The sequence below is a fragment of the Triturus cristatus genome, chromosome 3_1 (genome assembly GCF_964204655.1).
Source record: "Triturus cristatus chromosome 3_1, aTriCri1.1, whole genome shotgun sequence".
Lineage (NCBI taxonomy): Eukaryota > Metazoa > Chordata > Amphibia > Caudata > Salamandridae > Triturus > Triturus cristatus.
In genome coordinates, this window is record NC_140583.1 from 450,967,970 (window position 1) to 450,993,795 (window position 25,826).

Below are 25,826 nucleotides of genomic sequence, written 5' to 3' on the forward strand. Positions count from 1 at the left end.
GATCTCATTTGTCAACACTTGGGATAATTCCATTCCCCTCACTCCAACAGACATCAACCCTAAGGCATTCGGAGAGAATGAGATTGATATGCTTGGATACTTCAGGTCTAATTTAAAATGTTTGGGTCGTCATGTTTTGACAAAAATCTAAGTTGCAATCAAGGGTAGGGACATTGTTGGGTGGCAGGACCTTGCTAAAATGGGAATCTATCTTAAACCAGGTTCTGACAACCCTATTGTTCTTGGGGATTTACCGGAAGGATACATTGCAGAGGACGCTGATAGTATTAACACCTTGGCCACTAATTCTTCTTCCTTTCCAGATCTCTCCACTGAAATTAATTAGATTATCAAGCAATTCCCTTCGGTTTTCACTAACAAAATTGGTACCGTGTTGGGTTTTTTTTTTTTAAAAGATTTTATTGTGCAGAAAAGGGTTACAAACACGGGCCTACAACCACCAGGGCCGGCCGCTAGTAGTCAAAGTGTTCCAGCATATCAGAAAACAATGGCTGGCCCACAGGGGCTCCGCACTATCACAGTAAATCAGACTGCACATAAAGAAAATCAGAATACACACTTTTAGTATAAATAACAACAAAAAAGAAAAATACAAAAATACAACAAACAAGGCGAAACGACTTATGAAGGGCGGCGAACACCAGCCGGGGGAGTCAACACCCAACCACCCGAGGGCGGTCAATAAAAGAAGACCTGAGAGGGAGGGGGGGGCAACGAGAGAACCAAATCTGTACTCCAAAGTACGAGATGCACAAGGAACCCTCAAGGATCAGGGGGACGCGGCAACCCCGGACGTATCTACCAAAGGGGGAGCACAGATAGACCCACGATACGCGTTCCACTGCCCCCAAATTTTACCCCAAGCCCCCGGTTTACCACGGGCCACATACACCGTTTTCTCCCTGAACATGCACCAGTCCATGTTTTCCTTCCAGACGGACACGGTGGGAGGCCGCTGGGAACCCCAAAGCTGCGCAATATCTCTCTTTGCAATCATGTTCCCCAAGGCCGCCCACCGAGCCTGAGCCGCATTGCAGTCATTGGGCTCCCATACATTCAGCACACAACGACGCACCTCCGGCAGCAGAGCGACCCCGGTGACTCGTCTCATAATATCATGCACCCGGCGCCAGTATTCCGCCACCTCGCGGCATTCCCATAGGATATGGAGAAAAGTAGCACTGAGCCCGCAGCCACGCTTACAGAGTCCGTCGTCTGAAAACCCCATCGAGACCAGGCGGGGGCCCGTCACATATATACGATGGAGAATCTTAAGCTGGACCAGGCGGAGACGGGCCGGGATGGCCACCTCCTTAGGGGATGACAGTGCAGTCTGCCAGTCCTCATCGTCCAGCTCCACCCCATCTCCCGTCCATGCCTCCCGAAGACGCACCAAGAGGTCAGCCCGATTGTTTATCCGTTTTTTGTAAATCAGGGAGATAGTACTGTCGGGGACGTGACCGTCGAGTATGCGGTCCTCGAGAGGCGAAGAAGAAGAGACCGTGGTCCCTTCCCCAAAGACCGAAAGCAGGGCGTGCCGAACCTGTGCATAACGGAAGAACTCTCTGTCACTAAGCTCATACTCGCGCTGAAGCGCCGCGAAGGATTTAACCGCACCTTTAACCCACAGGTCCCCCACTCTGCTGATACCGATCGTATCCCAGCGCTCGAAGCCTTTCGTTGTCCAGAGGCTTCCCAAGCGGTCTGAGTCGAATAGAGGAGTGGCGCACGTTAAACGCTCACTCCAGCCCATCGCAACGTTAGCCGCCTTCCATACACGGACCGCAATCCTGGTAGGGCCCATAAGGGCCCTACCAGCAGACCGCGAGTAAAGCGCTCTGTTATAGTTACCGCCGGGGAGCAGGAATTTATCCATCTCATATGCCGGGTTCGAACCAGGAGCGTACGTAGCATGATTAATGGCAGACAGCTGGGAGTCCCAATAGTACCGTCTAATATCAGGAAGCGCGATGCCCCCGTCATACCAGGAAAGAGTCAGCTTGGCCAACGCGATACGCGATCGCCCGTCCCAAACCAGTCTCCTCTGCAAACTCTCCACCTCCCTAAAGTAGGCCGCAGGAATGACATCGAAGAAGTTCTGGAGTGCATAAAGGAATCTGGGAAGGGACATCATTTTAAACAGCGCCGCGCGACCAAGCGGAGACAAGGGCAGCTTACACCACCGAGCCGTATCTGCCCTCAAACGCCGGAGTGGAGACAGGAGATTCTGCTCATAGCGGACCGCCGGATCCAACGAAACGTACACCCCCAGGTATTTAAAGCCGGACTGAGATATTTGGAGCGGAAGCCGAGGCGGCAAGAGAGGAAGACCACCAGAGATAGGATACACACAAGATTTGGACCAGTTGATTATCAGACCCGAGTTTTTCCCGAAGGAAGTAAGGACATCAAAGAGAACATTGAGCGACTTCCGCGGTGAGGTGAGATACAAGAGAATATCATCCGCGTACAATGAAACCCGATCCTCGAAGCCCGGGGCCCACCGGAGCCCTCTAATCGAGGGCTCCCAACGGAGCCAGGCAGCGAGCGGCTCCAGGGCGAGAGCAAAGAGCAGCAGGGACAACGGGCACCCCTGCCTAGTTCCCCTCCCGAGAGCGAAAGGCCGAGAAACCCGCCCATTGACAACCACCTGAGCCATTGGTCCAGCATAAAGGAGCTTCACCCAGCCAAGGAACCCCTCCCCAAACCCAAACTTCGCCAAGACGGCCCAAAGAAATGGCCATTCAATGGTATCAAAGGCCATCGTGGCGTCTAGGGAAACCAATATGGCCGGTTCAGCCAAGTACTCAGCCCTAGCAAGGACGCCGTGCAGACGCCGTAAGTTGAGAGCGGTATTACGATGTGGGATGAAGCCACATTGATCCGGATGTATCAAGTCACATATAACGCTCAGCAAGCGATTAGCGAGGACCTTAGCAAGGATTTTGGGTTCGGCATTCAGCAGGGAAATAGGCCTATAGGAGGCACAGCGATCACGTGGCTTACCCTCCTTGGGAATCACTACTATAGTAGCCAGACGCTGGTCGTCAGGAAGGGAACCCCTCTCGAGCGATTCCTGAAACATATGACGGAGGAAAGGCGCGATTTTATCCGGGCGCAACTTATATAGTTCAATCGGCAGGCCGTTGGGGCCCATAGCCTTGCCCGAGCGGAGGGAGCGAATCGCAGTAGCTATCTCTTCGACAGACAAAGGGGCATCCATCAGCTCGCGGTCCTCGACGGATAAGCCGGGCAGGGCAATATCCCGAAGCAGAAGACGAGAGTCGTCCTCATCTCTATCGGACACCGGGGAGTACACTGCACGGAGGTGGTCAGCAAAACACTCAACAATCTCACCAGGCTCAGTCACACACACTCCATCCGATACCCGAAGCTCCGGGACCACACGATTTACTCTCTCCTTCTTGTCCAACCAGGCAATCAGCTTACCCGCCTTGTCTCCGGCGTCATACAACCTGCCCTGCTGCTCCCTATATATAGTCTTGGCAGCATCAGTGACGAGAGACTTATATTCAAACTGCTTCAGGCTGAGGGCATGCAGCCCATCCGGGGTGACACCCGCCTCCAGGCTGCCTCCAGCCCCGATATTTCAGTCTCCAGCGTCACAACCGCCTCTCTCTTGACCCTCTTGGCCTCCACTATCTGGGACAGGGCATGCCCGCGGAGCACTGCTTTGAAAGCTTCCCACAGGGACACCGAGGACAACACCGACCCCTCATTCTCAGAAAAATATTGATCAATCGACTTAATCAGGCTATCACGGATCTTGGGGTCTCGCAGGTACCAAGGGTTAATAGGAGCGATCCGCCCAGCGGACCGCGACCCGGTGTCAAAAAGCAACCACAGTGGGGAATGATCAGAAATACCCCTGGCCAGGTGTTTGACCTCTCGAATCCGAGCAGCCTGGGCCGCGGGCATAAGGAAATAGTCCAGTCTGGAGAGACTCCCATGGGCCCCAGAGTGAAAGGTGTACTGACACTGTGTCGGATGCATTAACCTCCAACAGTCCACCAGACCGAAGGTCTCCAGGAGCCCGCCCAGCCACGCCTGGGCAGCAGGGAGGGCCCTAGGCGGATGACGGTCCAGGTCACCCGAGACAACCGAATTAAAGTCCCAACCCATAAGCAAAAGACTGTCAGGAAGCCCAAGCAACATACGACCCAAGTCTGAGAAGGTGGAGTTCTGGAGGCCCGGGGGAACATAGACCGAGATCAAGGAAAGGGACTGCCCCTCCCACCTCCCAGTCAGAGCCACATAGCGCCCTCTATCGTCTGGGACCACCCTGGTGATCTCCAACGGAAGTGAAGCTCGCAAGAGAATGCCCACCCCTCTCGAACCAGTGGTGAAACCAGAGTGGGCCACAAGTCGATATCCCCCCCTGTTCATAGCCCGACAAACAGTGCCAACCAGATGCGTCTCCTGTAAGAACACCACATCAGGAGTCAGACGACGCAGATATTGCAGCACAATACCCCGTTTGATACGGTCCCCCAATCCATTGACGTTCCAAGACATCATTCTCAACCCGTCCCCCCCCATCCCATCCAGTAGATCAAGGGCCCCCTAGCAAAGAGCTCAACACCCAAGGATGAACCATAGCCAATACTTTGCCTTGAAAACAAAAAACACAAATGCAAACAACCCCACCCACCCACCAACCCCCCCCCCCAACTCCAACACCCCCCACCCTGCACCCCTGCGGTCCAAAAAACCACCCCAACTTGCAGTGTGCCTGTCGCCCTACAAACCCCATTCTACGAAAAGACCCCGGAGGAGGGAAGGGACCCGTCCCCGCCCGCTCCCCACACACAACATAGTGAAACAAAATGCACAAAAGAAGTAGAACCCAGCCGAACAGTACAACCTGGCAGAGTCCGGGACCATAAGTCACTCCAAAGGAGACCCACCACCCTCGGTACCGGCAGAGGGCCCAGTCCGGTCACCCCGGTCTGGCAGCGAATCCAGCCAGTCACTCACAGTCCCAGGAGAGTCAAAAAAGGTAGTCCGATCTTCATGTTCCACTCGGAGCCTTGCAGGATAAAGCATAGAGTACTTGAGACCGAGGTCCCGGAGACGCCGCTTCACCCCCTGGAAGCCCATCCGCTGTTTCTGGACAAGTTGGGTGAAGTCCGGGAAAAAGTTAATGGACGAGTTCTCATGTCGGACCGGGCCATGAACCCGTGAGGCCTGCAGAATCGCGTCTCGGTCTCTGTAATGGAAAAGTCTCGCAACAATAGGCCTCGGGGGGGGCACCCGGTCGCGGCCGGCCACCTGGGACTCGATGGGCCCGCTCCACAGCGAAAAACTTACTCAGGCCAGCGGGAGCAAGATGTTCGAGGATGAGCTCCTCGACCAGGAGATCAACCGGGCGGTTATCGGAGGTCTCCGGAACGCCTATGACGCGGATGTTATTGCGGCGGGCCCGTCCCTCGAAGTCTTCCAGCCGCCGGGCCATCAGATCATTGGCCGACTTGAGATCGCCGAGAGTGGCCTGCAGGTCCGACACGTCCGTACCAAGGGAGGACGTCCGCACATCCAGCGATTGAACCCTCTCGTTGGTCTTAGAGAGATCCGCCCGGATTAGGGTAATGTCAATGGCCACCGTGTCGATTTTACGGGCCAAGGCCTCGTACTGTGTAGCGATGGTCTCTCTGATGCCCTTAATGGCGCCCATGATGTCCTGCAGGGACAGATCCGGAGAAACGGACGGGCCACCACTGGTGTCCTCCGGGGGGACATTGGCTGTCCCGGGGGATCCTTTACCCTGAGTGTAGCGGTCCATGTTGTTCGTCTGGACCGGTCCCCCACGTAGGGATGTCTTGGTCTTACGCCTCTCGGGGTCTCCCCTGCCTCCCATGAGAACCTCGATCGCCGAAGGGGACCACCGAGGAAGCGTCGAGGTGGCACAGGCCAGGCAGACGCGTGTCGCACCACAGGCCGCAATATGGCAGAGCGAAGGGACCACCGTCAATGAGCACACTGGCAGCAGACGAAGCCACCGGCATCAAGCGAAGGCAAAATGGAAGCCCAGTCACACCAAGCAAGTCCACAGTCCAGCCCCTCAAAGACCAAAAGTGGAACCGAAAGTGATGTGACGGCCACTGGCACCGCTCTGCTGCCGTTGTTGTTCAACTACGCCCCGGCTCCACAGATCACCCTCGCATCGGGCACTGCCGTAGGGTGGGCCTCAAAAGTTCAAACCACCATAACTCCGGATTGCCAGGTCCGATTTGATTTCCGAAAGGAGTTTAGTGTTCAGCCAGCGTTCGTCTCCCAGATTCCATCAACCGAGTCAGGATAGATTCAGGATAAATACCGTGTTGGGTTTTGAACATCAAATACGACTAAAACCGGATTCCCAACCAGTCATACATAAAGATAGATCCTTACCTCTCAGTGCCAGAGATGATCTCAAAAAAGTGTTGGACAATCTTTGTTCTGAACACATAATTGTTCCTTGTGATTCATCTCAATGGGTTTATCCCATCGTCGTTTGCAAGAAAAGGTCTGGCGAAGTGAGACTCTGTGTTGACTTGCGCTCATTAAATAAGAATATTATTATAGATTGTCACCCTCTTCCAAAAATCCATGATCTTTTAGCTGGCATAGGGGATTCTAAGTACTTTTCCCTGATTGATTTACGGTCTGCATACCACCAAATCCCTCTCAGTGTAGACTCTCAAGAACTCACCACTTTTATTACTCCCTTTGGGGCATTTAAATATCTCAGGCTACCATTTGGACTAGCATCCGCTGCTAGCATATTCCAAAAACTCATGGACTCTCTTTTCAAAAATATTTTAGGAGTCCAAGCATACCAGGATGACATTTTGGTCCACACTAGCAGTCGTGAAGCACATAATTCCAACTTGAACAAAGTTTTACAAATTTTGTCCTCCTCTGGCATGACCATCAGACATGAAAAATGCAAATTTGGCGTTCAAACCCTTGATTATTTGGGTCACACACTGTCACCAGAAGGCATCAAACCTAAACTTTAACTAATACAAGCAGTACGTGAAGCTTCTCCTCCAAGGGATAGAGACGCTTTACGTTCTTTTCTTGGCTTGGCTGAGTATTATGCTTGCTTCGTACATGGTTATGCTCAGATAGTTGAACCTCTCCGAGCATTACTTAGGAAAGGGGCAAAATGTTCATGGAGTGATGATCTGCAAGACACTTTTAATAAGGTCAAGGTCATTATAGAACGTGCCCCTGCTCTCCGCCCATTTCAGAACAATTGCAGATGTTTCCTAAATGTTGACGCAAGTTTATCTGGCTTAGGAGCTGTTCTTTGTCAGTGGGTAGGAAATAAGGAACATACAATTGCATTTGCTTCTAGGACTTTACTACCTTCAGAAACACGTTATAGCACAATTGAAAGAGAAGCACTTGCTTGCATCTGGGCTATTCAAAAATGTAGATCATATATTTGGGGACGAGAATTTGATATCTTCACCGACCATAAACCTTTAGTTTACATGCTCTCAGGTTCTGGCCCGAACAAAGCATCTGCTAGGCTTATACGTTTACTATCCACCTTACAAGAATACCATTTTATAATAAAACATCTACCGGGAGGAAAAAACTTTAGAGCAGATTGCCTCTCAAGGATGTCTTTGGAAAATGTTCAGAATTAAGATGATAACAATATTTCAGAGTGTGTGGTTGCAGCTATAGATGCTGCTCTGGGGTTTCCTTCTATTTCTGAACACACTTGGAAGTTGGAATGTGATGAAGATCATAATCTACAAAAAGTTAAACAATTTATTACTCATGGTTGGCCAGCAACTAGGACACTTTCTTGTGACTTGAAGAAATTTGCTCACGTTGCTGAGGAACTTTCTATTGTGGGTGATATTGTCATGCGTCATGATTTGTTTGTTCCTCCTGAAAAGTTGTGCAAGAATATCATTCAGTTAGCACACCAAGGCCACCTTGGTATTTCTAAAACCTGTAAGAGAATTAAGGAATTCTATTGGTGGCCTTCCATGGAAATTCAAGTCAAGTCCACTATAGAAACATGCCCAGAATGCCTTTTATCTGATAAAAAATGGAAGACTTTACAAACTCCCTTACACCCTGTACCTTTCCCAACAGGACCTTGGGACAAAGTTGGTATGGACTTTTCTGGTCCATACGAACTGCTCCCCATGCACAACAAATTTTAAATCTTGTTAATTGATTCTTTTTCTAAATGGATGTTTTACTGGTTTTGTGATGGAGCTACTACTGAAAACACAATCAAGTTCCTTGAACATGTGTTCAAACTAGAGGGTTCGTCGAAGTCCATAGTTACTGACAATGGTACACACTTTTCATCACAACGTATGTGCAAATATCTAGAATCTCATGACATACTACATTTAAAGGTAGCCCTTTATTCTCCATCTTCAAATGGTCTAGTTGAAACAGGAAACAGGCTAATTAAGGAAGGTATCCAAACTGCTATTGCTTCGAATCTAAATGTTGATGATTTTTTGAGAGATAAGGTCTGGTCGTACAACACCACTCCCCATTCCACCACTGTGGTCGCACCGTTCACACTACTGTGAGGTAGAATGGTACATTCAAATTTATTTTCCACTTGGTTGTCTAACACATCAGAACGGAAAATAGAATCTGTAGATGCAATCAGAGACAGGGTGAAGAACACCCAAGAAAAAATGAAAAGTCAATTTGACTCAAAAAAAACATTTTAGTGGAGATTCATTGAAACCCGGTGATTGGGTGTTAATCACAAAACCCAAGAAAGTTGTGAAGGGCTCTTCTAAGTTTTCTTGTCCAGTCAAAGTTTGCAAGGTATCTAAAGGTTCAGCTTTTTTATTTAACAAAGGGTGGTGGAACAAAAGAGATTTAGTGATAGTTTCCAATACTCAAGCTGACATGGGTCTAATGCAGGTCATTTACAACCCTACAATTGGTTGCAGGATGTGGATCCTGTGAAAACTCAAAGTGCAGAAAATATAGTTATACCCTCTTGTCATATGTTCCAAACACACTCTTTGGTTGTACCTGCAACTACACATTTAAGTGACAGAGAGGTGGATATGTGCGGGAAAAACACTACTCGCACAAGAAGGTTACCAGAAAAATACAAAGATTATATTTTAGAATGATTCAAGGTTTCTGTTTTTCATTCTTATTATGTAAATTGTTTTGCTTATGGTGTTCTTACTTCCACTTTATGTAGACTGCTATTTTAACAAACATGTAATTCTTTTTATCAATTGTTAAGGGGAAAGATGCTGTAGTGATGTAATAATTACATGCACGAGATGATCGTAGTGCGTGGAGTCTTTCATGAGGCTCCTGCGTACGATCATCTTGTGTGTAAACATGTTATGTATTGAATGTGTCCACGCTCCGCGGCGTTCTCTGCTCACCGGTCTTCCAGGCAACGTTAGTTTAGTGCTGGAATCCGTGGCAGCAGGACGTCGTGGTTGTGGGTGAATTTCATTGGAATAAATCTTCATTCATCATCTACCTGATTCTTGGATATTTCAAATACCACACTGTGTCACGGAGTCACATTTTTGTCATGTGGTCAGTGTGTCCATAACTGTCTGATTCTGCCTGCTCTGACTGTTGTGGGTCTTTCTTTCTATCTTCCAGTCTCTTCTCTGTGTGCCTTTGTCTGCCCCTGCCTGTGTCGCTGAGTCAGATTGTTGTTGTGTGTCTGCCTTTCTGTCTTCCTGCCTCTTCTAAGGCACTGTGACCATGCCTGCGTCAGAGTCACATTGTTGTATGGTCAGTGTGTCTGTGCCTCTGACTCGGATTGTTGGTGCCAGTCTGTCCATCTTCCTGTCTACTCTCTGAATATGTGACCCTGTCTGTGTCTGCCTGTCACTGAGTCAGATTGTTGGTGTGTGGTCAGCGTGGCCCATGACTGCTGCTGACTGCCTCTGACTGTTGTTGTGTGTCTACCTTTCTATCTTCCTGCCTCTTCTATGACACTGTCACCCTGCCTGCGTCACTGAGTCACATTGTTGATGTATGGTCAGTGTGTCCCATGACTGCTGCTGCCTGCCTCTGACTCGGATTGTTGGTGTCAGTCTGTCCATCTTCCTGTGTCCTCTCTGACTGAGTGACGCCTCTGTTACTCAGTTGGATAGCTTATGTGTGCACCTGCCTGTGTCACTGGCACAGAGTGTTGTTCTTCGAGTTCCTCTACACACAGAGGGACCGCGTCACCTCAGATTGTTTCTGTACGTTGCTGGCAGGCAGTCAGTCTATCTTGAAGGCCGCGTTAGAAGTCAGTCAAGCAGATTGAAAAGGGCCATCCTTCTTGTCTCCAGCTCCCATCACAGACGCTCCGCCTGGTCCCCTACCTGCCTTCATCCCGCCTCATTGGGGCCGTGAGAGATATCTGTGTGCGTCCCCCCAGTAGACACAAACGCCCTCTCTATTGTCCTTTATAAAAGTAGAATTGATATTTTTGGTTTAAAAAAAAAGACAAAAGAAAACCATACATATTCAAAAACAACGCATGTTTGTAGCTGTTCACTCAGGTAAAACACACCACTTGCACTTTCAACTTATAACAAGACGTAAAATAATGTTGTGTTTTTATAGTGCGTTATGACTGACGCACGTCTGCTGTTCCTAAGTATAAACAACAGATGTGAATATTACCCAGTGCTCTGCAATCTGGATTAAAGTGACATATAAGATATATTGTTAATTAGCAGTTGTATAGCATCCAACTTCAGTAATATAGAAATATTTATTTAGATATATAAAATATATATATATACACACACACACACACGTATGCATGTGAACAACCCGATGAGGGCGGGCAGCTATTGTGTGTGTTTTTTTGTACACTTTTTTATGCACAAAATGCATCTTCCTGTCTAAAGCTACAAACATCATCAAATGCCAGATTTGAATTTCGAACACATTTGCTGAAATTTCACATAATTGTGAAAAAGGAAGTTAAGCAGACTTTGAACCCCCCCCGTTACGGGCGGGGGAGAGCGAAAATGCACAGACAACGGAGTGCGAGAGGGGGGAGACCCAGGAAAGGTGGCAGAAAGCAGGTGAGACCAGCAGCCACCAGTACACTGGCACACTAAGGCCTCTCGAGACCTCAGCAAGGCCGCAGAATAAGGGTGAAGCAACCACTTTGGGGAGCCACTGTTGTGACATCACAGCAGTGAATAACCAGATTTCAATTCTGCTATTCGCGATAAAGTCGTCTTATGGAAGCCATATACAACAGAGGAGAAACAGATAGACCCCTAAATCAGATGGGATGCGTGAAGATAGCAGGTAGACCACCCAAGAGGGGAGCACAGGTCTAATTCTGAAAGAACAATAGAAGAATACAGAAATGGTCGATTAAAAATCTATTTGGAAGCCAATATTTTGTAAAGCAGGAAGCAGTGCCGAGAGGTCAGTGATGCGCCACAGAACTGAAGAACTAATGAGAACAAGGCGTCTGTGAGTCATATATAACAAGCCCACAAATGGTGCGCGCGAGATGCGGGAGCTGCTGGTGTGCGCTTGCGGTTGCGAGCAGCAGCATATGTTTCTAATTATCGCACCAGTGTCTGGGCACGATAATTGGAAACATATGCTGCTGCTGCGCGTAACAGACACCAATAGGCCATGGGTGGAGCAATGCGCCCGCCTTTGGCCAATGGCGTGCTGTCTTTGTAAAAAAGACGCACGCAAAGGCCAATAGCGTGGCCCAAAAGGAAAAGCACACGCTCGTGCGTGTGCGATTCCTAAACTCCCTACAAGAGGTCTCTCGCTGCGCGAGACCTAAAAATGGCCACCTAATTGAACTAAAAAAAAGACTATTCCCCATTGAACCCAATTTAAAATGAAAATCTTAAATAATTTTCTTAATAATAAATATTACAACATACTTTATATGTTTTATTATAGATTAAAATATATTTCATGTCTTTTTAATATGAAAAATGATTACGTACTGTTTATATAAATATAAAAAAGTTGTAATATGTTGGAAAAAAAAATCTTTTTTTAACACAATGCGTTCCTAACTATATAATATTTATGTTTCTTATACATTAAATAATATTATATAAACTATAATATTATTTAATATCAAAGATATTAAAAATAAAACAAAAAGAAAATGTAACAGAAAAATGTTTAAAAAATATATATTGAATAATAATGTACACTGTATATAATTATTTAATATATATTTTTAAAATATGAATAATTGTATAACTGGTACAAAATAAATATGAAATGAATATATGTATGCAAAAAACCCAATTATTTCTTCTTTGAAAAAATGTATGTTTCCAAACTTTTGCATTATATAAAAGATTTTTTTTTAAATATTTACTGTGTTAAAAAATGGTATTAATTATGATAAAATATTTACAAAATAAGTTAGATTACAAAAAATATAACATTTATTATTGTCTTATTTTATAAAAAAAATGCATGCAATATATTGCACATAAAATAAAGTGTGCTAGATTTTTTTCTTAATTTTTTAAATAAAGGGAAATTGAAAAATGATTTTTTTTTACTTATTTATTTACTTTCTATTTTAATTTTCATATTTTATAATTGCAAAAAAAATCATTTACGAAAATCCAAAACGTGTTTTAAAATTATTATTTTAATAAACATATATGATATACTATTACCCCTGAAATTTACATTAAGGGGCCGATTACGATGGCGGCGAGACCACCATCGACAGTGGTGGCGGTCTCACCTCCATCGGTGACATGTTTTCCGCCCGCCATATTATAATGGTGGGCGGTGTGATGGCGGTCAGAAACACCACCTGCCACACATTCGATGGGCTCCTTGAGCCCGCTGGTGGCCTCACAATCCCTGCAATGATGGCGGTGCCTACCAGGCACCGCCGTAGAGATTACAATGTCCCTCCCCACTATCTGTTTCATGGTGGTTCACCTGCCATGAAAATGCTGACGGAAAGATACTTTGGGGGCCCGTTGCGGGCCCCACTTCCCCCCTGGCCCTCCGATGTGGGTCTTTGGGGGCACCAATGGTGCTCCCCTACATGTCCCTGCACCATGTGGCAGAGACCACATGGTGCCTGCCACGTAGTGCAAGGATATGTGCAGTGACCCATTTTTGTCTTGCGGAGGGTGCTGCAGCGAGCAGCACCCGCCGCATTACAAAATATATTATTGTCAGAAACAGTGGTTCCTGTGGAATAATGGAATCATATATAGATAATAGGATGCGCAATCGCAATGGAAGGGTTAAAATGATGTTAGAGGGCGAAGAAACCACATACACCTATGGTTTTGGTTTGATACAATCGTATTAGTGAGTTGGGTTCCCCTGACCCTTTCTCGGCAATACGAAATATAGGCATTATGACCGCCGTGGTGGCGGTCGCATTGCAATGTCTATGTAGCGACAGCCTTTTGGGCGGTCCCGATTCCTGATAGAGTTCGCCTTCCTAATCAGCCCCTTAGTCTCTTACCCACTGACTGTGGTTTCAGGACAGACCTCCGCCCCTCAGATTCAGCAGAGCTTCCAATCAATTGCAGTGTCTGCTCACCTTCCTTGCTATGCAAGCGTGAATCCATCTGGACAGGGTCCCTTTCCTTTGGCTGCAGTCGGGTCCAAGGTACCAATCTCTCCTATCTGGCTCACCAAAATGTTTCTCAAATAATAATATACCTTGAAAAACAAAATACAAGAGGCGTTTGGCAAAACAGGAACAGTTGGGTTAATCAAACACTTCGGCCGGGAGCACAGTTAAAGAAGCAGGTCTGTGGACTGTCTCAAAGTACAATCAATGTGAGTAGGGTTTTATACATATCTTTGGGGATCTTAAAGTACTTCCCTTGATCCTTTGTTAGTAAAACAATGCGAGCCTTGTCTGTGGAATTTTAAATAAGGCCCCTGATAACAAATGCAGCTGGGCATCGACCTTGCGTAGACACAATGGGGGCCAGTGGGTAATGTGCCCAGATAATCCGGCATGAGGGGTGCGTGATCACTGTGTGTACTGTGTGTGCTGTGTCCTGATTGGCTGTGTGTTCCTAATTTCATGCGGCATCTGACTTTATGGTGTTTTGGGAATGTGCGCACCCCTCCGGCCATCTGTGCTTCATTGGGGCGAATCTCCATGGACCATTGCTGCACTTATCAGGGGGATTGACCTGAGTTTCCTGTTCTCGTGTTTGCCTCTCGGCTACATGCCACCCCACCTATGACCTGTCAACCAGTAACCTCAGGCCTAGGTCGCAGAGCCTGCCTGACCACATTTTTCTGAGTCGGGTTAATGAAGAGTTCACGACGGGCAAATTTGATAATAATAATGTGATTTCGTTCTTATGTGCGAATACATTATTATAAACATTGGCATTGATTTTATCAATATTTACAGCAGTGCACAGATTATCTTCTTTAGCAGGATGGAGGTCGGAGTCAGCAGGGCTGCATCTCAGTCACAGTTCGCAGCGGTTCTGTGGTAATCCTAGCATGGAAATGCTTCTCTCAAAAAGATTTCGCATTGAAGTTGTTTATATAATAAATTACTGCTCTTGTTATCTCTGGCAGAGGCGCAGAGCAGCTCATTTGGTTTCATCTAGCTAAAATGAAGTGTCTCTTAACGAATACAGAAAGAAAAAGAAAACAATAACATCATATTCTACATGTACCACCCTGGGCCTAACTGTACAGACTTCAGGGCGTCCGTGCCTATCAGAGATGCACATACAGCACATTAATGCATTAGCAGAAGTGGCCCAAAGGGCACCACGAGAAAGAGATGTCAATCTAAGGAGTTGGATCTAAAATGGAGAATACACACTGGGCAGGGGAGGAGCACACGGACAAGAGGGAGATCTCAATACAGAGTTAGGAGGAAAGAGAAGCACTCTAGGGAAACAACTGGAAAACACATGTACTTTTGTGGAGTGCTTAAACAAAAATAAAAAAATTGCGCCTGAAAAATGAGCAGTAGATGGACACAATTAATGTGTCCAATGTGTCCAATGTCCAGGGTCACTTTGCTCACTTTGCCACTGGATTCAAGCTAGCCTGGCTGATGACAGCAGATTAGCCAGAAACCGGTCCCAGGATGCTTGTTTCCGGTCCAGGGAAGACATGGCTTGGCAGTTCGGGCTGGACTGTTCCCATGAGGCACAGGGTCAGACTGATTTGCATATGGCCATGTCTGAACTGGGGTGGCGGAGAGAGCTAAAGAATTAAACCCAGATCAGTTGACTGGGGGTGAGTGCTTGCAATGTTCAACACACCGTCCATCATCCCCTTTGGTTTTCCAATGTGCAGGGTAGGAACACACACAAGAAGAGAACGGAAGGCCCACTCAAGGTAATGAATAAGAAGCAAGCAAATGGGAGTGACAATGAAGCCCACCTGTGGTAAGCAATGGGCAGACTCTAAGCCCACTTAAAATAACAATATGTCTTGCAGCAGACAGTGCATAAGCTGCCTAGTAGTTGAAACCTAAAAACCAGACATAGCTGAACACATGAAATCTAAGGTGGTGTTTTCTGCTGAGTGTTTTTCATCCAGGCTGGACTGCAATTTGTGTGTGTCTCACTGAAGACCTGCGGGAAGTGAGAGGTTTTTGTTCTGCTGGTAATTGTAATTGCTGTCATTGAGATGCTGCTCTCTTCCCCCCTTACTGTTGATAAGTCAGGCGAAGGCAGGGACATTCACATAATAAAAATAGTCGCCTGCCTTCCCTTGCACTTAATGTTGCCTGAGAAGGGTATTTTGATATTGTATACATGTGTCATTGAGGCAAATTGAATTAACATGCGATACTTGTATTTACTGAACTTGTGGCTAGATGTACAAAGTCATTTTGCCATTGCAAATATTGTGATTAGTAAACTCACAGGTCTTACAACCCCAAATGGTTTTTAGGTATGAATTAAAAGCGTTTCCCGAGTTGCAAAAACCTTTTCATTTTGCAAAATGGATTTAGTGACCCATGCTGGATCGCAATTAGAATGTGGTGCTATGTGGGTGTCCCGGCGTAAATTTTAATTTTTTATGGCATGTATCAATGGTCTGTGACCGCAAACGTAGTTGCAAACTAATGATTCGTTACCGACACCAACACCATTTCGACCTCAAAAGCGGCTAAATCCTGTGAATCCTTTCGAACGACCACAGTTGCCCGCTGCCTTCGCTCACTGACCCCTTGAATGTTTCCAAATGGGAAGCTTTTGTTAAGGCAGCGCTAGGTTCATTAAAGAAATGGGCAACTTTAAAAAAAAAAAAAAAATTGGGGAAAGCAAATGCAGGGTTGGAGGTCTGCTGTTTCTTGCAGGCCACCAGCGCTGTGTTTCTAGCCAATCACAGGAAGTCACAAATAGCGATCTGCTTAATTAATATATTTGTTAGGCAGGTGGTGCTGCAAATCCCGACGACTGGCGATTATATAACGTGACCTATGAGTACATAGGTAGCATTGCAAAATCAGAGAGTCTCAGAAAGGCGGTACACAATTTACGAAAACATTTTTTATGGCTCTTAGTGCATCTGCCCTGGATATTACTAATTTAGGTCAATAATTAATTGAACTCAAGGCATTGTACTTTGGTGTTAAATGACAGAGAAGAGATATTCACCAAGTTTCTATATAGAAGTGCAAAGTGTAACCAACAAATATGGATTTAAAGCCCAGCTTTTCATTTGACTAAAGTGTGTGATCCTATACAGATCACGTTATTTCTCTGTGCCTCATCTTAATTTAGCATCAACTCAAACCATTTTAGATTTAAAAACTATTACTTCAGATTGGAATGCAGTGATACAATCCAATGCACTATAGTGTAGCAGGTGTTCAAGAAATAAAGTAGTTTACTCTAAAGAGCCCTTATCGTGTTTTACTTAATGTTTGCTGCATCATTTACATGACTCGGCTGTGCTCAAGCTCCCGACTTTCCTAGCTTGCACACAACTCTATTTAAGAATGGTACTTTTTCCATCGCAAAAAGATCTTTGCTAGCATTATTTCGAAGCCCTTGAAGAAATGACGTTGGTTTTGTTTGCACTCGTGTGTCTATTTAGTTTACTCTGGTTGTAGGTTCACTGAGGTAGTTGCGCACTGACTTCGTTGCTTTACGCGTGAAAAACGCAGAATGATGTCCGGCAGAGGCGCAACTAGAGACACATTTCGGGGGTGGCTAAGAACAATTTTTTTTAGGGGGGCTAATTCTTCCAACAATAGGAAGAGTGGAGCTGCAGGGGCTCTAAGAAGGGGTGATAAAACAACACAGCCTCGTTAACAAGTGAATGGTCACCGTCTTTTAAAGACCTGTGAAGTACTCTGGTGCGGCTGTGTGGGTGCCCGGGAAGCTGTCAGCCCGGGCTGCCACACACGAAGCCCTGAAGCCCTTTGAGCCCAATGGGCGTTGCGCGCTTGATGTCCGGTGACCACCGCGCACTCTGATGCAGGGACCCTAGGCTGGACACCACACAAACGCACACACAAGTGCAAGGCGTGCGAGGGCGGGGGTAGAAATGGGCTGTGGGGGAATAAAGCGGGGACATCAAACACATCAAGAAAGGCAAACACGCTCCGAGCCAGGCATGGACGTGGGAGGGATTCGGAAATGGATTGAACTCGGCTGCTTACGTAGGAAAAAGATGCACTTACGCAGCATCGTAAAGGGTATAAAAAGGCAGCGGGGCATGTGGCGAACCAATGACAGCAACTGGACGAATCTGGAGGCTCTGGACTCGGTGTGTGCAGGCAGGAGAATAATAACACGGCTACAGAATGGAACCTGAGGAGTACAGGCAGAGAGGTGAGTCTGCGGGCGCGCCGGGATCCAGGTGCAGGAGGGGGCTGCGGTGACCAGCGCATTACCACATTCTGCCAAGCGTCCTTGGTTTTTCATCCAGTCTCCAACAGGCGCCAAGAAACCAAGTAATCATACCGCAAGGCACATTGTTCAAGAACAAGAAAATGGGAAAGGGTTTTAGGGTGACAGTACCTAACAACGAAAAGGTGGAATCTCGATAGGTAGCGTTATTTAGAAAAGAAGATTTTTCCCAAAAATGATCTAGATGTTTCAGCACAAGTGACTTCAAGAGAAGCGGGAGAGGGAAGGGCGTGCGGCGAGAGAGGGCCCGTCCAGGCTGACATTATGCCCTGGTCAGCCGTTTCTGTAGGCTCCTCAAGACGCTCTGAGGACTCAACTTTTTCCTGTAATCGTTGTACACCATAGCTTGCTACTTTTGATCATGATTATTTTATCACGGTCACCACGTCCTGCTATTTAATGCTATTCTTGTTATAATTTTCCTTATGTATTTATTATTATTTGTTATTGTTGTTACTGTCAGGTCGTGTATTATTTCCAGACATAAATATGGTAAAAATGCACTCCCTAACACCTCGTTTTAAAAACATTCGTTTTCTTAAATTGGACAATACATTTTTTATATTCTACGTTTTAGGAACTATAAACAAACACAATGCATTAATAAACCATTCCCACATAAATCACATGAGGATAGATATGGAAGCTAAACATCTACTTTCATAAAACTGTTACCCAAGGACCAACACCGCACCAGCCGCCAGGCTGCTCCGAGGCACGTGCGTTACCAGCTGGCCGGACTTTCAATGGGTCTGAGCAGACCCAGCTCTCCTGCTTAGGACTTTTGAGCTACTTCCGGGCCCAGGGAGCACCTCACTAAAATCAAATCAAGTGACCGAACATTTTCAAATCAGAGGGCGGTGCTGGAATCACCGACACAGTGAACAAAAGTGAGTGCTCCAACCCCCCACCTGTCCCTTTCCTTCCATGTGCTGCCGTGGGTGTGCGTGCCTGCTCCATTGATTACCGTCGCCCAGTGTTTCTCGCAAGCAGTGAGCGCTCTGCAAACGATGCTTTGCACTGGCTGCAGCGCTCGCTGGTGACGAACCAAAACAGTTACTTATTAGTGTCATGTTTGGGACGCTTGTGTCAGTACTGACTTCAGTGAGCGCTTCAGCACTGAAACATCACTAAACTGTTCGAAATTCGAAGGGGTAAAATGGCCCGGGGTAGTCCTGCCGAAGCGTCCAGGTCACTTCTCACCGTGTCCCGGTCATAACCCTCGCACTGCGCCTACCCGGTATGACCCCTGCCCCCGCTCCCCCCGCTGTACCCCCAAAAACTTAGCCAACACGAATGGTACGTTTGTGGTCGTTGTTGGCCGCAGTTTTTATTCTGGTTACATACATCTGGCATAACATCGGTCGTATTGGGGTTACTTGCGAACTGCCACCCCTTTGGACACACAGCCGTGCCCCCGCTCGTAGTCCGTTGCCGCTCCAGTTCGTAAGGTACCCGACCCACCAGCCAGGTCTGTTGTTGTTCGTGCGTATTTCTCCTCTGGTCCAATTACCACTGGGACCACCCTTTGGTTGGTCACCCACGCTTTTCTGCGTGTAGGGAGGGGTAGCTTCGTCTTCCCCCGGAGTTAGGCCCCAACTCGCTACCTTTTGTGCCCTGCCGACAGGCCGGGTCTGGGCCGCGAGCGCCGTCTCCGTTTGCTACCCCTCTTCCGTTGGCCAGGCCACATCACCCTGCCGTGCGGCATCCCAAGGTGAGCGGCCCTCCTCCTACACACCGCCCTGTCGGTGTGTATCGTTAGCCAACCCTCGTACCGTTATTCCGCCGCTACGCTTGCGTTGCTGTCCAGCACTGCGACATTGCTGTATCCTTGGTGTGGGTGGGTGGGATTTGCCGTGACAACGTTGGGGCGCCGCTCTCCCTGCTCCCGAAGTTAGGAGTCCCTTGGGCGAGCGGCCCCTTATATCCCCGACTCTTTCTTCCCGCCTGAACAGGCCTACCCCCCCATTGGGGGGGTTTGCCTCGTGTCCTGCCCCCCTATTGGCTGCGGGGGGGGTGTTAGACGCGAGGCCAGCGCGTGGGCAGGAGGTGCTACCTCCCGCCGTCTTTGGTCGCCTCGGGCGCCCAAAACCGGTTCCTTCTTGTCCCCCTCTCGGCGCGGCGCGGGTTATGGCGCCGGCCCCTTAGCCTCTCCCCCCCTCCGGGGAGGAACGGCGGGCCTCTGCAATAACCCTCGCACTGCGCCTACCCGGTATGACCCCTGCCCCCGCTCCCCCCGCTGTACCCCCAAAAACTTAGCCAACACGAATGGTACGTTTGTGGTCGTTGTTGGCCGCAGTTTTTATTCTGGTTACATACATCTGGCATAACATCGGTCGTATTGGGGTTACTTGCGAACTGCCACCCCTTTGGACACACAGCCGTGCCCCCGCTCGTAGTCCGTTGCCGCTCCAGTTCGTAAGGTACCCGACCCACCAGCCAGGTCTGTTGTTGTTCGTGCGTATTTCTCCTCTGGTCCAATTACCACTGGGACCACCCTTTGGTTGGTCACCCACGCTTTTCTGCGTGTAGGGAGGGGTAGCTTCGTCTTCCCCCGGAGTTAGGCCCCAACTCGCTACCTTTTGTGCCCTGCCGACAGGCCGGGTCTGGGCCGCGAGCGCCGTCTCCGTTTGCTACCCCTCTTCCGTTGGCCAGGCCACATCACCCTGCCGTGCGGCATCCCAAGGTGAGCGGCCCTCCTCCTACACACCGCCCTGTCGGTGTGTATCGTTAGCCAACCCTCGTACCGTTATTCCGCCACGCCGCAGGGAGGCTCCCGTCTTCTTGCGGCTCCCCCCCCCTACGTTTGTTCTCTTTTTTTTTTTTTTTTTTGTTTTTTTTTTTTTTTTTTTTTTTTATCTGCAACCTGCCAAGGCCATCGCGCCCCAAAGGTTGCCCCAGAAAATCTTCATCCCTTCCTCTGATAGGTGCACTCCATCTTTGCCATACAGCTCCTGGCGCCCCAGGTGGATCAAGCCGTGTCTGACTGACTCCATGCCGTTAGCGCAGCAAAATTTGTGCATCGCAATGTTCAGTTTCCTCCTGCTGTTCTCTACTGCCTTATGGGACTCTGCGCCCCTCCAGTGGCCCCTGCTTACTATTTCAGACCAGATGATGGTCGTTCCCCCGAATGCCGCCGCTGTCTTTACGAGGTCGCCCTGCATCGTGTGGCTTAGAACTCTCCTGCCCATGCCCGTCAGGTCATTCCCCCCGAGATGGATGATCAGTATATCCGGGTGCCATGCTGTGTCCGCCAGGAGGTGCTCGAGCGTCGTTGTCAGCTTGCTCCAGCTCATCCCTGGTTGCCCCAGCCACCGTATGCACGTGTCCCTGGGCCTTCCTGCAAGCCTGTGGCCCGTCTGCCGCCACCAAGTACCCATCCTGGCGATGAACGAATGGCCCACAACCCAGACTAGCCGGGGGCGTTTTCGTTTTCCTGTTGAACAATGGGGTGCATGTCAGATCATCATCCAGACCTTGTTTCTCATCATCAAAATTATCTTTTTTTTTTTTTTTTTTTTTTTCCTTTGGCCTTCCTGCCGCGTGCCACCCTGCCGTGTGGCATCCCAAGGTGGCATGCTGCGCGCCACTGACCCTGCCGTACGGCATCCCAAGGTGAGTGGCGCGATCCCCCATCCGCAGCTCAAAGCAGCTGCGGCCTGATATATGTTTTGTAGGCCCTGGACCGCCATCGGCCCATTTCTTGGATTCTTGCCTCCGGCATGCCATGCTGTGATGCTGCCGTTGCCGCGCCGATCCTGAATGAGTGGGGCGCGAACGCTCGCGAGGGCAGCCCTGCTTTATCCAGGGCTTGGCGCATCAATGCAGTAAATTGAAACCTGCTCAGGTTACTCCCGTCCTGATGCTTGAACAATGCCCCCCCACCAGCGGGGCGCGCCACCATGTATTTCTGGAGGCAGCACACTGCGCATGATCTGTTGTTCTGGATGCATCGCAGCTGCACCACCGCGCCCTTGCCCTCCTGGTCGGTTTTGGACCTTCGCAGCTTTATTTGCACCGAGGCTAGGCCGGGCGTGACGTCCTCCGCTTGAATGCATCGCCCTGCCGGCCCCTGTCTCCTGGGGGCCACTAGCTCACCAATGCGAAAGGCACCAAAGAACGCCACCGAGAATGCTGCTTGGAAAAGGAGGAGCTCAAAGTCATTCTTTGTGCACCCCACTAAGGCCTCCAACAAGCTGCCTAATTTTTTAAAATCTATAGGCCTCCTGCCGTCCACCTTTTTTCCTTCGACCCGCCTCCACCCTTTCATGGCTGCTTTGAGGTACAAGGATGCTGTCGGGTCCTCCCCCGTATGGATTTTTGCGAAATGGGCTATGGCTGCCAGATGTGCCTGTGCCCAGGACCTTGACTTTTTGCTGGCAAATGCCCACTGTATAAAACGCTCCGCCGCCGTTCTTGTTCCCTCCCTGTCGGACAGGGACTGGACCCCACCTATTTCCATGACTGTTGCAGCGTACTTCCTGTAGCGCCTGGCCGCGTCGGGGGTAAGGGACTGGTTAACCAGGATTGAGAGGTCTACCCCCCCAGGTCCCACAGTTGCACTGGGAAAGGTGTCATATGCTCGTCTGCCCCTGGCGCCAATTCCCTGAAACGGTCCATCCGTGCCCTGGACAGGGCGTCCGCCACCGCGTTGTCCACCCCTGGGACATGGCGGGCCTTCACCTCCAAATTTCCTTCCAGCTGCAATTGAACCAACTGACGCATTAGCCTTAATATATCGGGGCACCTGGCAGCCCCCCTGTTAATGGCCTGCACCACCCCCTTGTTGTCGGACCAAAGTGTTAGTTTCATGTTCTTCAGTTCCTTTTTCCATATTGTCATGGCCACCACAATGGGGAACAGCTCCAAAAATGTTATGTTGCTCGTGCGCCCTATTCTGTGCCATCTCTCTGGCCACTGCCTAGCACACCACTTCCGTCCAAGAATTGCCCCAAATCCTGCGCTGCCTGCTGCATCGGTAAACAGGGCTATCTGCTTGGCTGTCACCCAGCCCTCCCTCCATATGAGGATGCCATTGAAGCCTGAGAGGAATTTATCCCACATACATAGGTCTTGTTTGACCCCAGCTCCCAGCCTTACGTGATGGTGTTGATGTGTGAGGCCTGTCGTTAATTGCATGAGTCGCCGCGCAAACACCCTACCCGCAGGTATAACCCTGGCGGCGAAATTAAGCTTCCCAATCAGCCTCTGCAATTCCCTGAGAGTTGCTTTGTTCTTCCCGCACAAGCCTCGCACTTCCGCCCTAAAATCCTCCACCTTGTCTCGAGGGAGTCTAGCCGTTCCGGCCTCGGAATCCAGCTCTATGCCCAGGAATGTGAGTTGCGTGGAAGGCCCCACTGTTTTGTTTGGGGCCAGGGGAACCCCTAGTGCCTCCGTAAGCTCCACAAACGCTGCCAACGTGCTCCCACAGATCGGTGACTGTGCGGGACCCGTGAACATGAAGTCGTCCAGGTAATGGAGCTTCCCCCCTTTTGGGTGTCTATCGTGCAGTGCCCATTCTAAAAATGTGGCAAACATCTCAAAGTATGCGCATGATATGGCGCAGCCCATGGGCATGGCTTTATCAATATACAGGTCCCCTTCCCACTGGAGACCCAGCAGATAAAAACTAGAGCGGTGGACAGGTAACAGCCGAAAGGCGGACTCTATGTCTGCTTTGGCCATCAATGCACCCCGCCCTGCCATTTTTACCATATCAATGGCGTCGTCTACGGATGCATAGTTCACCGAGCATGCATCCTGGCTTAGGCCATCGTTCACTGAAGACCCCTCTGGGAAGGAAAGGTGGTGGATGAGCCGGAATTGTCCTGGCTCCTTTTTGGGCACGACCCCCAAAGGGGAGATCACCAGGCCCTTTTGGAGGTGCAGTGGTAGGGGGCCCTCTATCCTGCCCAATGACTTTTCCTTCGCCAACTTCTTGGTGACTACCTCTGGGTGCTGTTTGGCGGACTTCAAGTTCTCTGCCCCCCCCAGGGGAGGTGTGCCACTGAACGGTATAACAAAACCCTCTTCAAAACCCTTGACTAATGTTGCTGCGTCTGCCCTATTGTGGTACTTGTTCGCCAGTTTACGCAGTTGCTGAATCTGAATTGGGGACCTGGCTAACTGGCAATCCTCCAGACCCCGCTGCTCTCCATCACTGTTTACTTTTCTTGTCCTTTTTGTCCCTCTTTTGCTCGTGCTTGCCTCGGCAGCTGGCTGACGGGTGGCCCCCCCCGCATTTGGAACATGCGTGCCGGAACTTACATGCTGCACCCCACGTGCAGTCCCCGGCCTCAAAACTCCAGCAAACTGCCGCCGGGCCATTAGGTGGGCTCGGTTTTCCCCCGCCAAACTTGGGCCTGTGAAACGACTTCCCCTTCCCTCTATAGGAGGTCCGAAAGGACTGGTCACTCTTACCTGCCCAGGTTTTTACCTCTTTGGCCACTAGCATCTTATGTATGAATCCAGAGACATCCTCCTCGTTCCATTCCATCTCTGGATGCCTCTGCATCTTCAACCTAAACCCCTTATCATATTCTAACCATGCATCACCCGGGAATTGCCTTTGGGCCCAATGAATGTTAGCCTCGTATAGCCATAAATCCGCCGCGCAGCGCGGGAATTTCTCTACAATGATGCATGCCATAATGCGGAATGCATCCAACCAATTATCAAAGTTCCGCTCTTTCCTGGCGCCGCGCCTCTCCCTCCTGTCCTCCTCTTTCCTATCACAGGCGGTGAGATCCAACCCCTCCATTTGAACCTCAAGCAAGGAGAAAATGTCTATGAATTCTTTCCGCCATATCCTTTCTTTCACCGCTAACGGGATAAGACTTGCTAGGCCCGTGGCCCTCGTGGTCAAGGATGCAGGACCAGGAGATGGCCTGCCGTAACCTTCGGTGGCCTGCGGATCGCTCGCTGGGGTACCCACGCCGCCAGTGTACCCCCATGCTGCCACGGGTGACCCTGCATCGCCCTGGCTGTTCTGCCCATTTTGTCCCTGCAATCTTGCCTGCCGTGCCCACCCGGGATCTATCAGGTGCCATGGCAAGCCGGTCGTGTCTTCTGCGCGCTGTGTCTGGGCCTCCCCGACCCCCTGCCCAAGACCCTTAAGTAATAGAGGCGCCATTGATTTAACGCATTCCTGCACAATAGTTGCGATATGCTCACCACTGGTCGTCTTGCTGGGCTCTCCTTCGCTGTCCCCTTTTTGCGCGCCTCCTGCCGGTGGATTCCTCTTTTGTGGTTTCCTTCTGGGCACCTTCCTCTGGGCCAGCCCTGATGTGGCAGACGCCGGCGCCGCCGTCCTCCGCTTTTTGGGCGATGGTGGGTCCACGTCCTCCGACCCCTGCGACTCCGTAGATTCCTCAGCTTCTGGGTCCAGATGAGGCTTCAGCCACTCCCTGCCGTGCACCTCCGACGCTTCCTTTATGCGTTTGAGGAGGTCGGCAAGCTCCTCAGGCTGCCCTTCTGCCATTCCTGCTAGCGGGGTGCAGCCGCTCAATTATGCACCAAATTTGCTGTGATGTCCCCAAGCCTACCTAGGAGGGTAACGCTCCTCCCGTGCTGTTCTTGCTCAGAACGAAGTGGGGGCGTGAGGGTGAAGGCGCTTGGTGCGCACGATGCAAAGCAGGATTCCTGCTGTGGCCTATGACCCCCGTTCTGGCGTGCTTGCTCCGCCGCTGTATGCACCCGGCGTGTTAAATACGCCAAGCCAGCTGCACACAAAACAAATCACCGTCCGTGACTCGTCCGCCGATAACTCTTCCGAAGCACCTGTTCGCTGTCAGCACTTCCTCTCCGTGGAGCTCCTCCCCTCCTTTCCGGGTTGCTCCGGGGGGCCTTTGTCCCGATAGGCTGCGTTCTCGTGCCCCGCTGGATGCACCCGCACACCACGCGCCTGCGCTGCAAAGGCGGAGCCGCTACCCGCGA

The 25,826-nt window shown here is 49.5% G+C and overlaps 1 protein-coding gene across 1 annotated transcript in view; it reads left to right on the forward strand.

Annotated features, from left to right (window-relative positions):
• Positions 1-17,709: 17,709 nt before the first annotated feature.
• The window catches only part of HDC (histidine decarboxylase), a 211,196-nt gene continuing 203,079 nt past the window's right edge, over positions 17,710-25,826 (forward strand). The window contains exon 1 of the mRNA XM_085644258.1: positions 17,710-17,813. Coding sequence (XP_085500384.1) covers positions 17,786-17,813 — 28 coding nt within the window. The 5' untranslated portion in view covers positions 17,710-17,785. The remainder of the gene's footprint in view (positions 17,814-25,826) is intronic.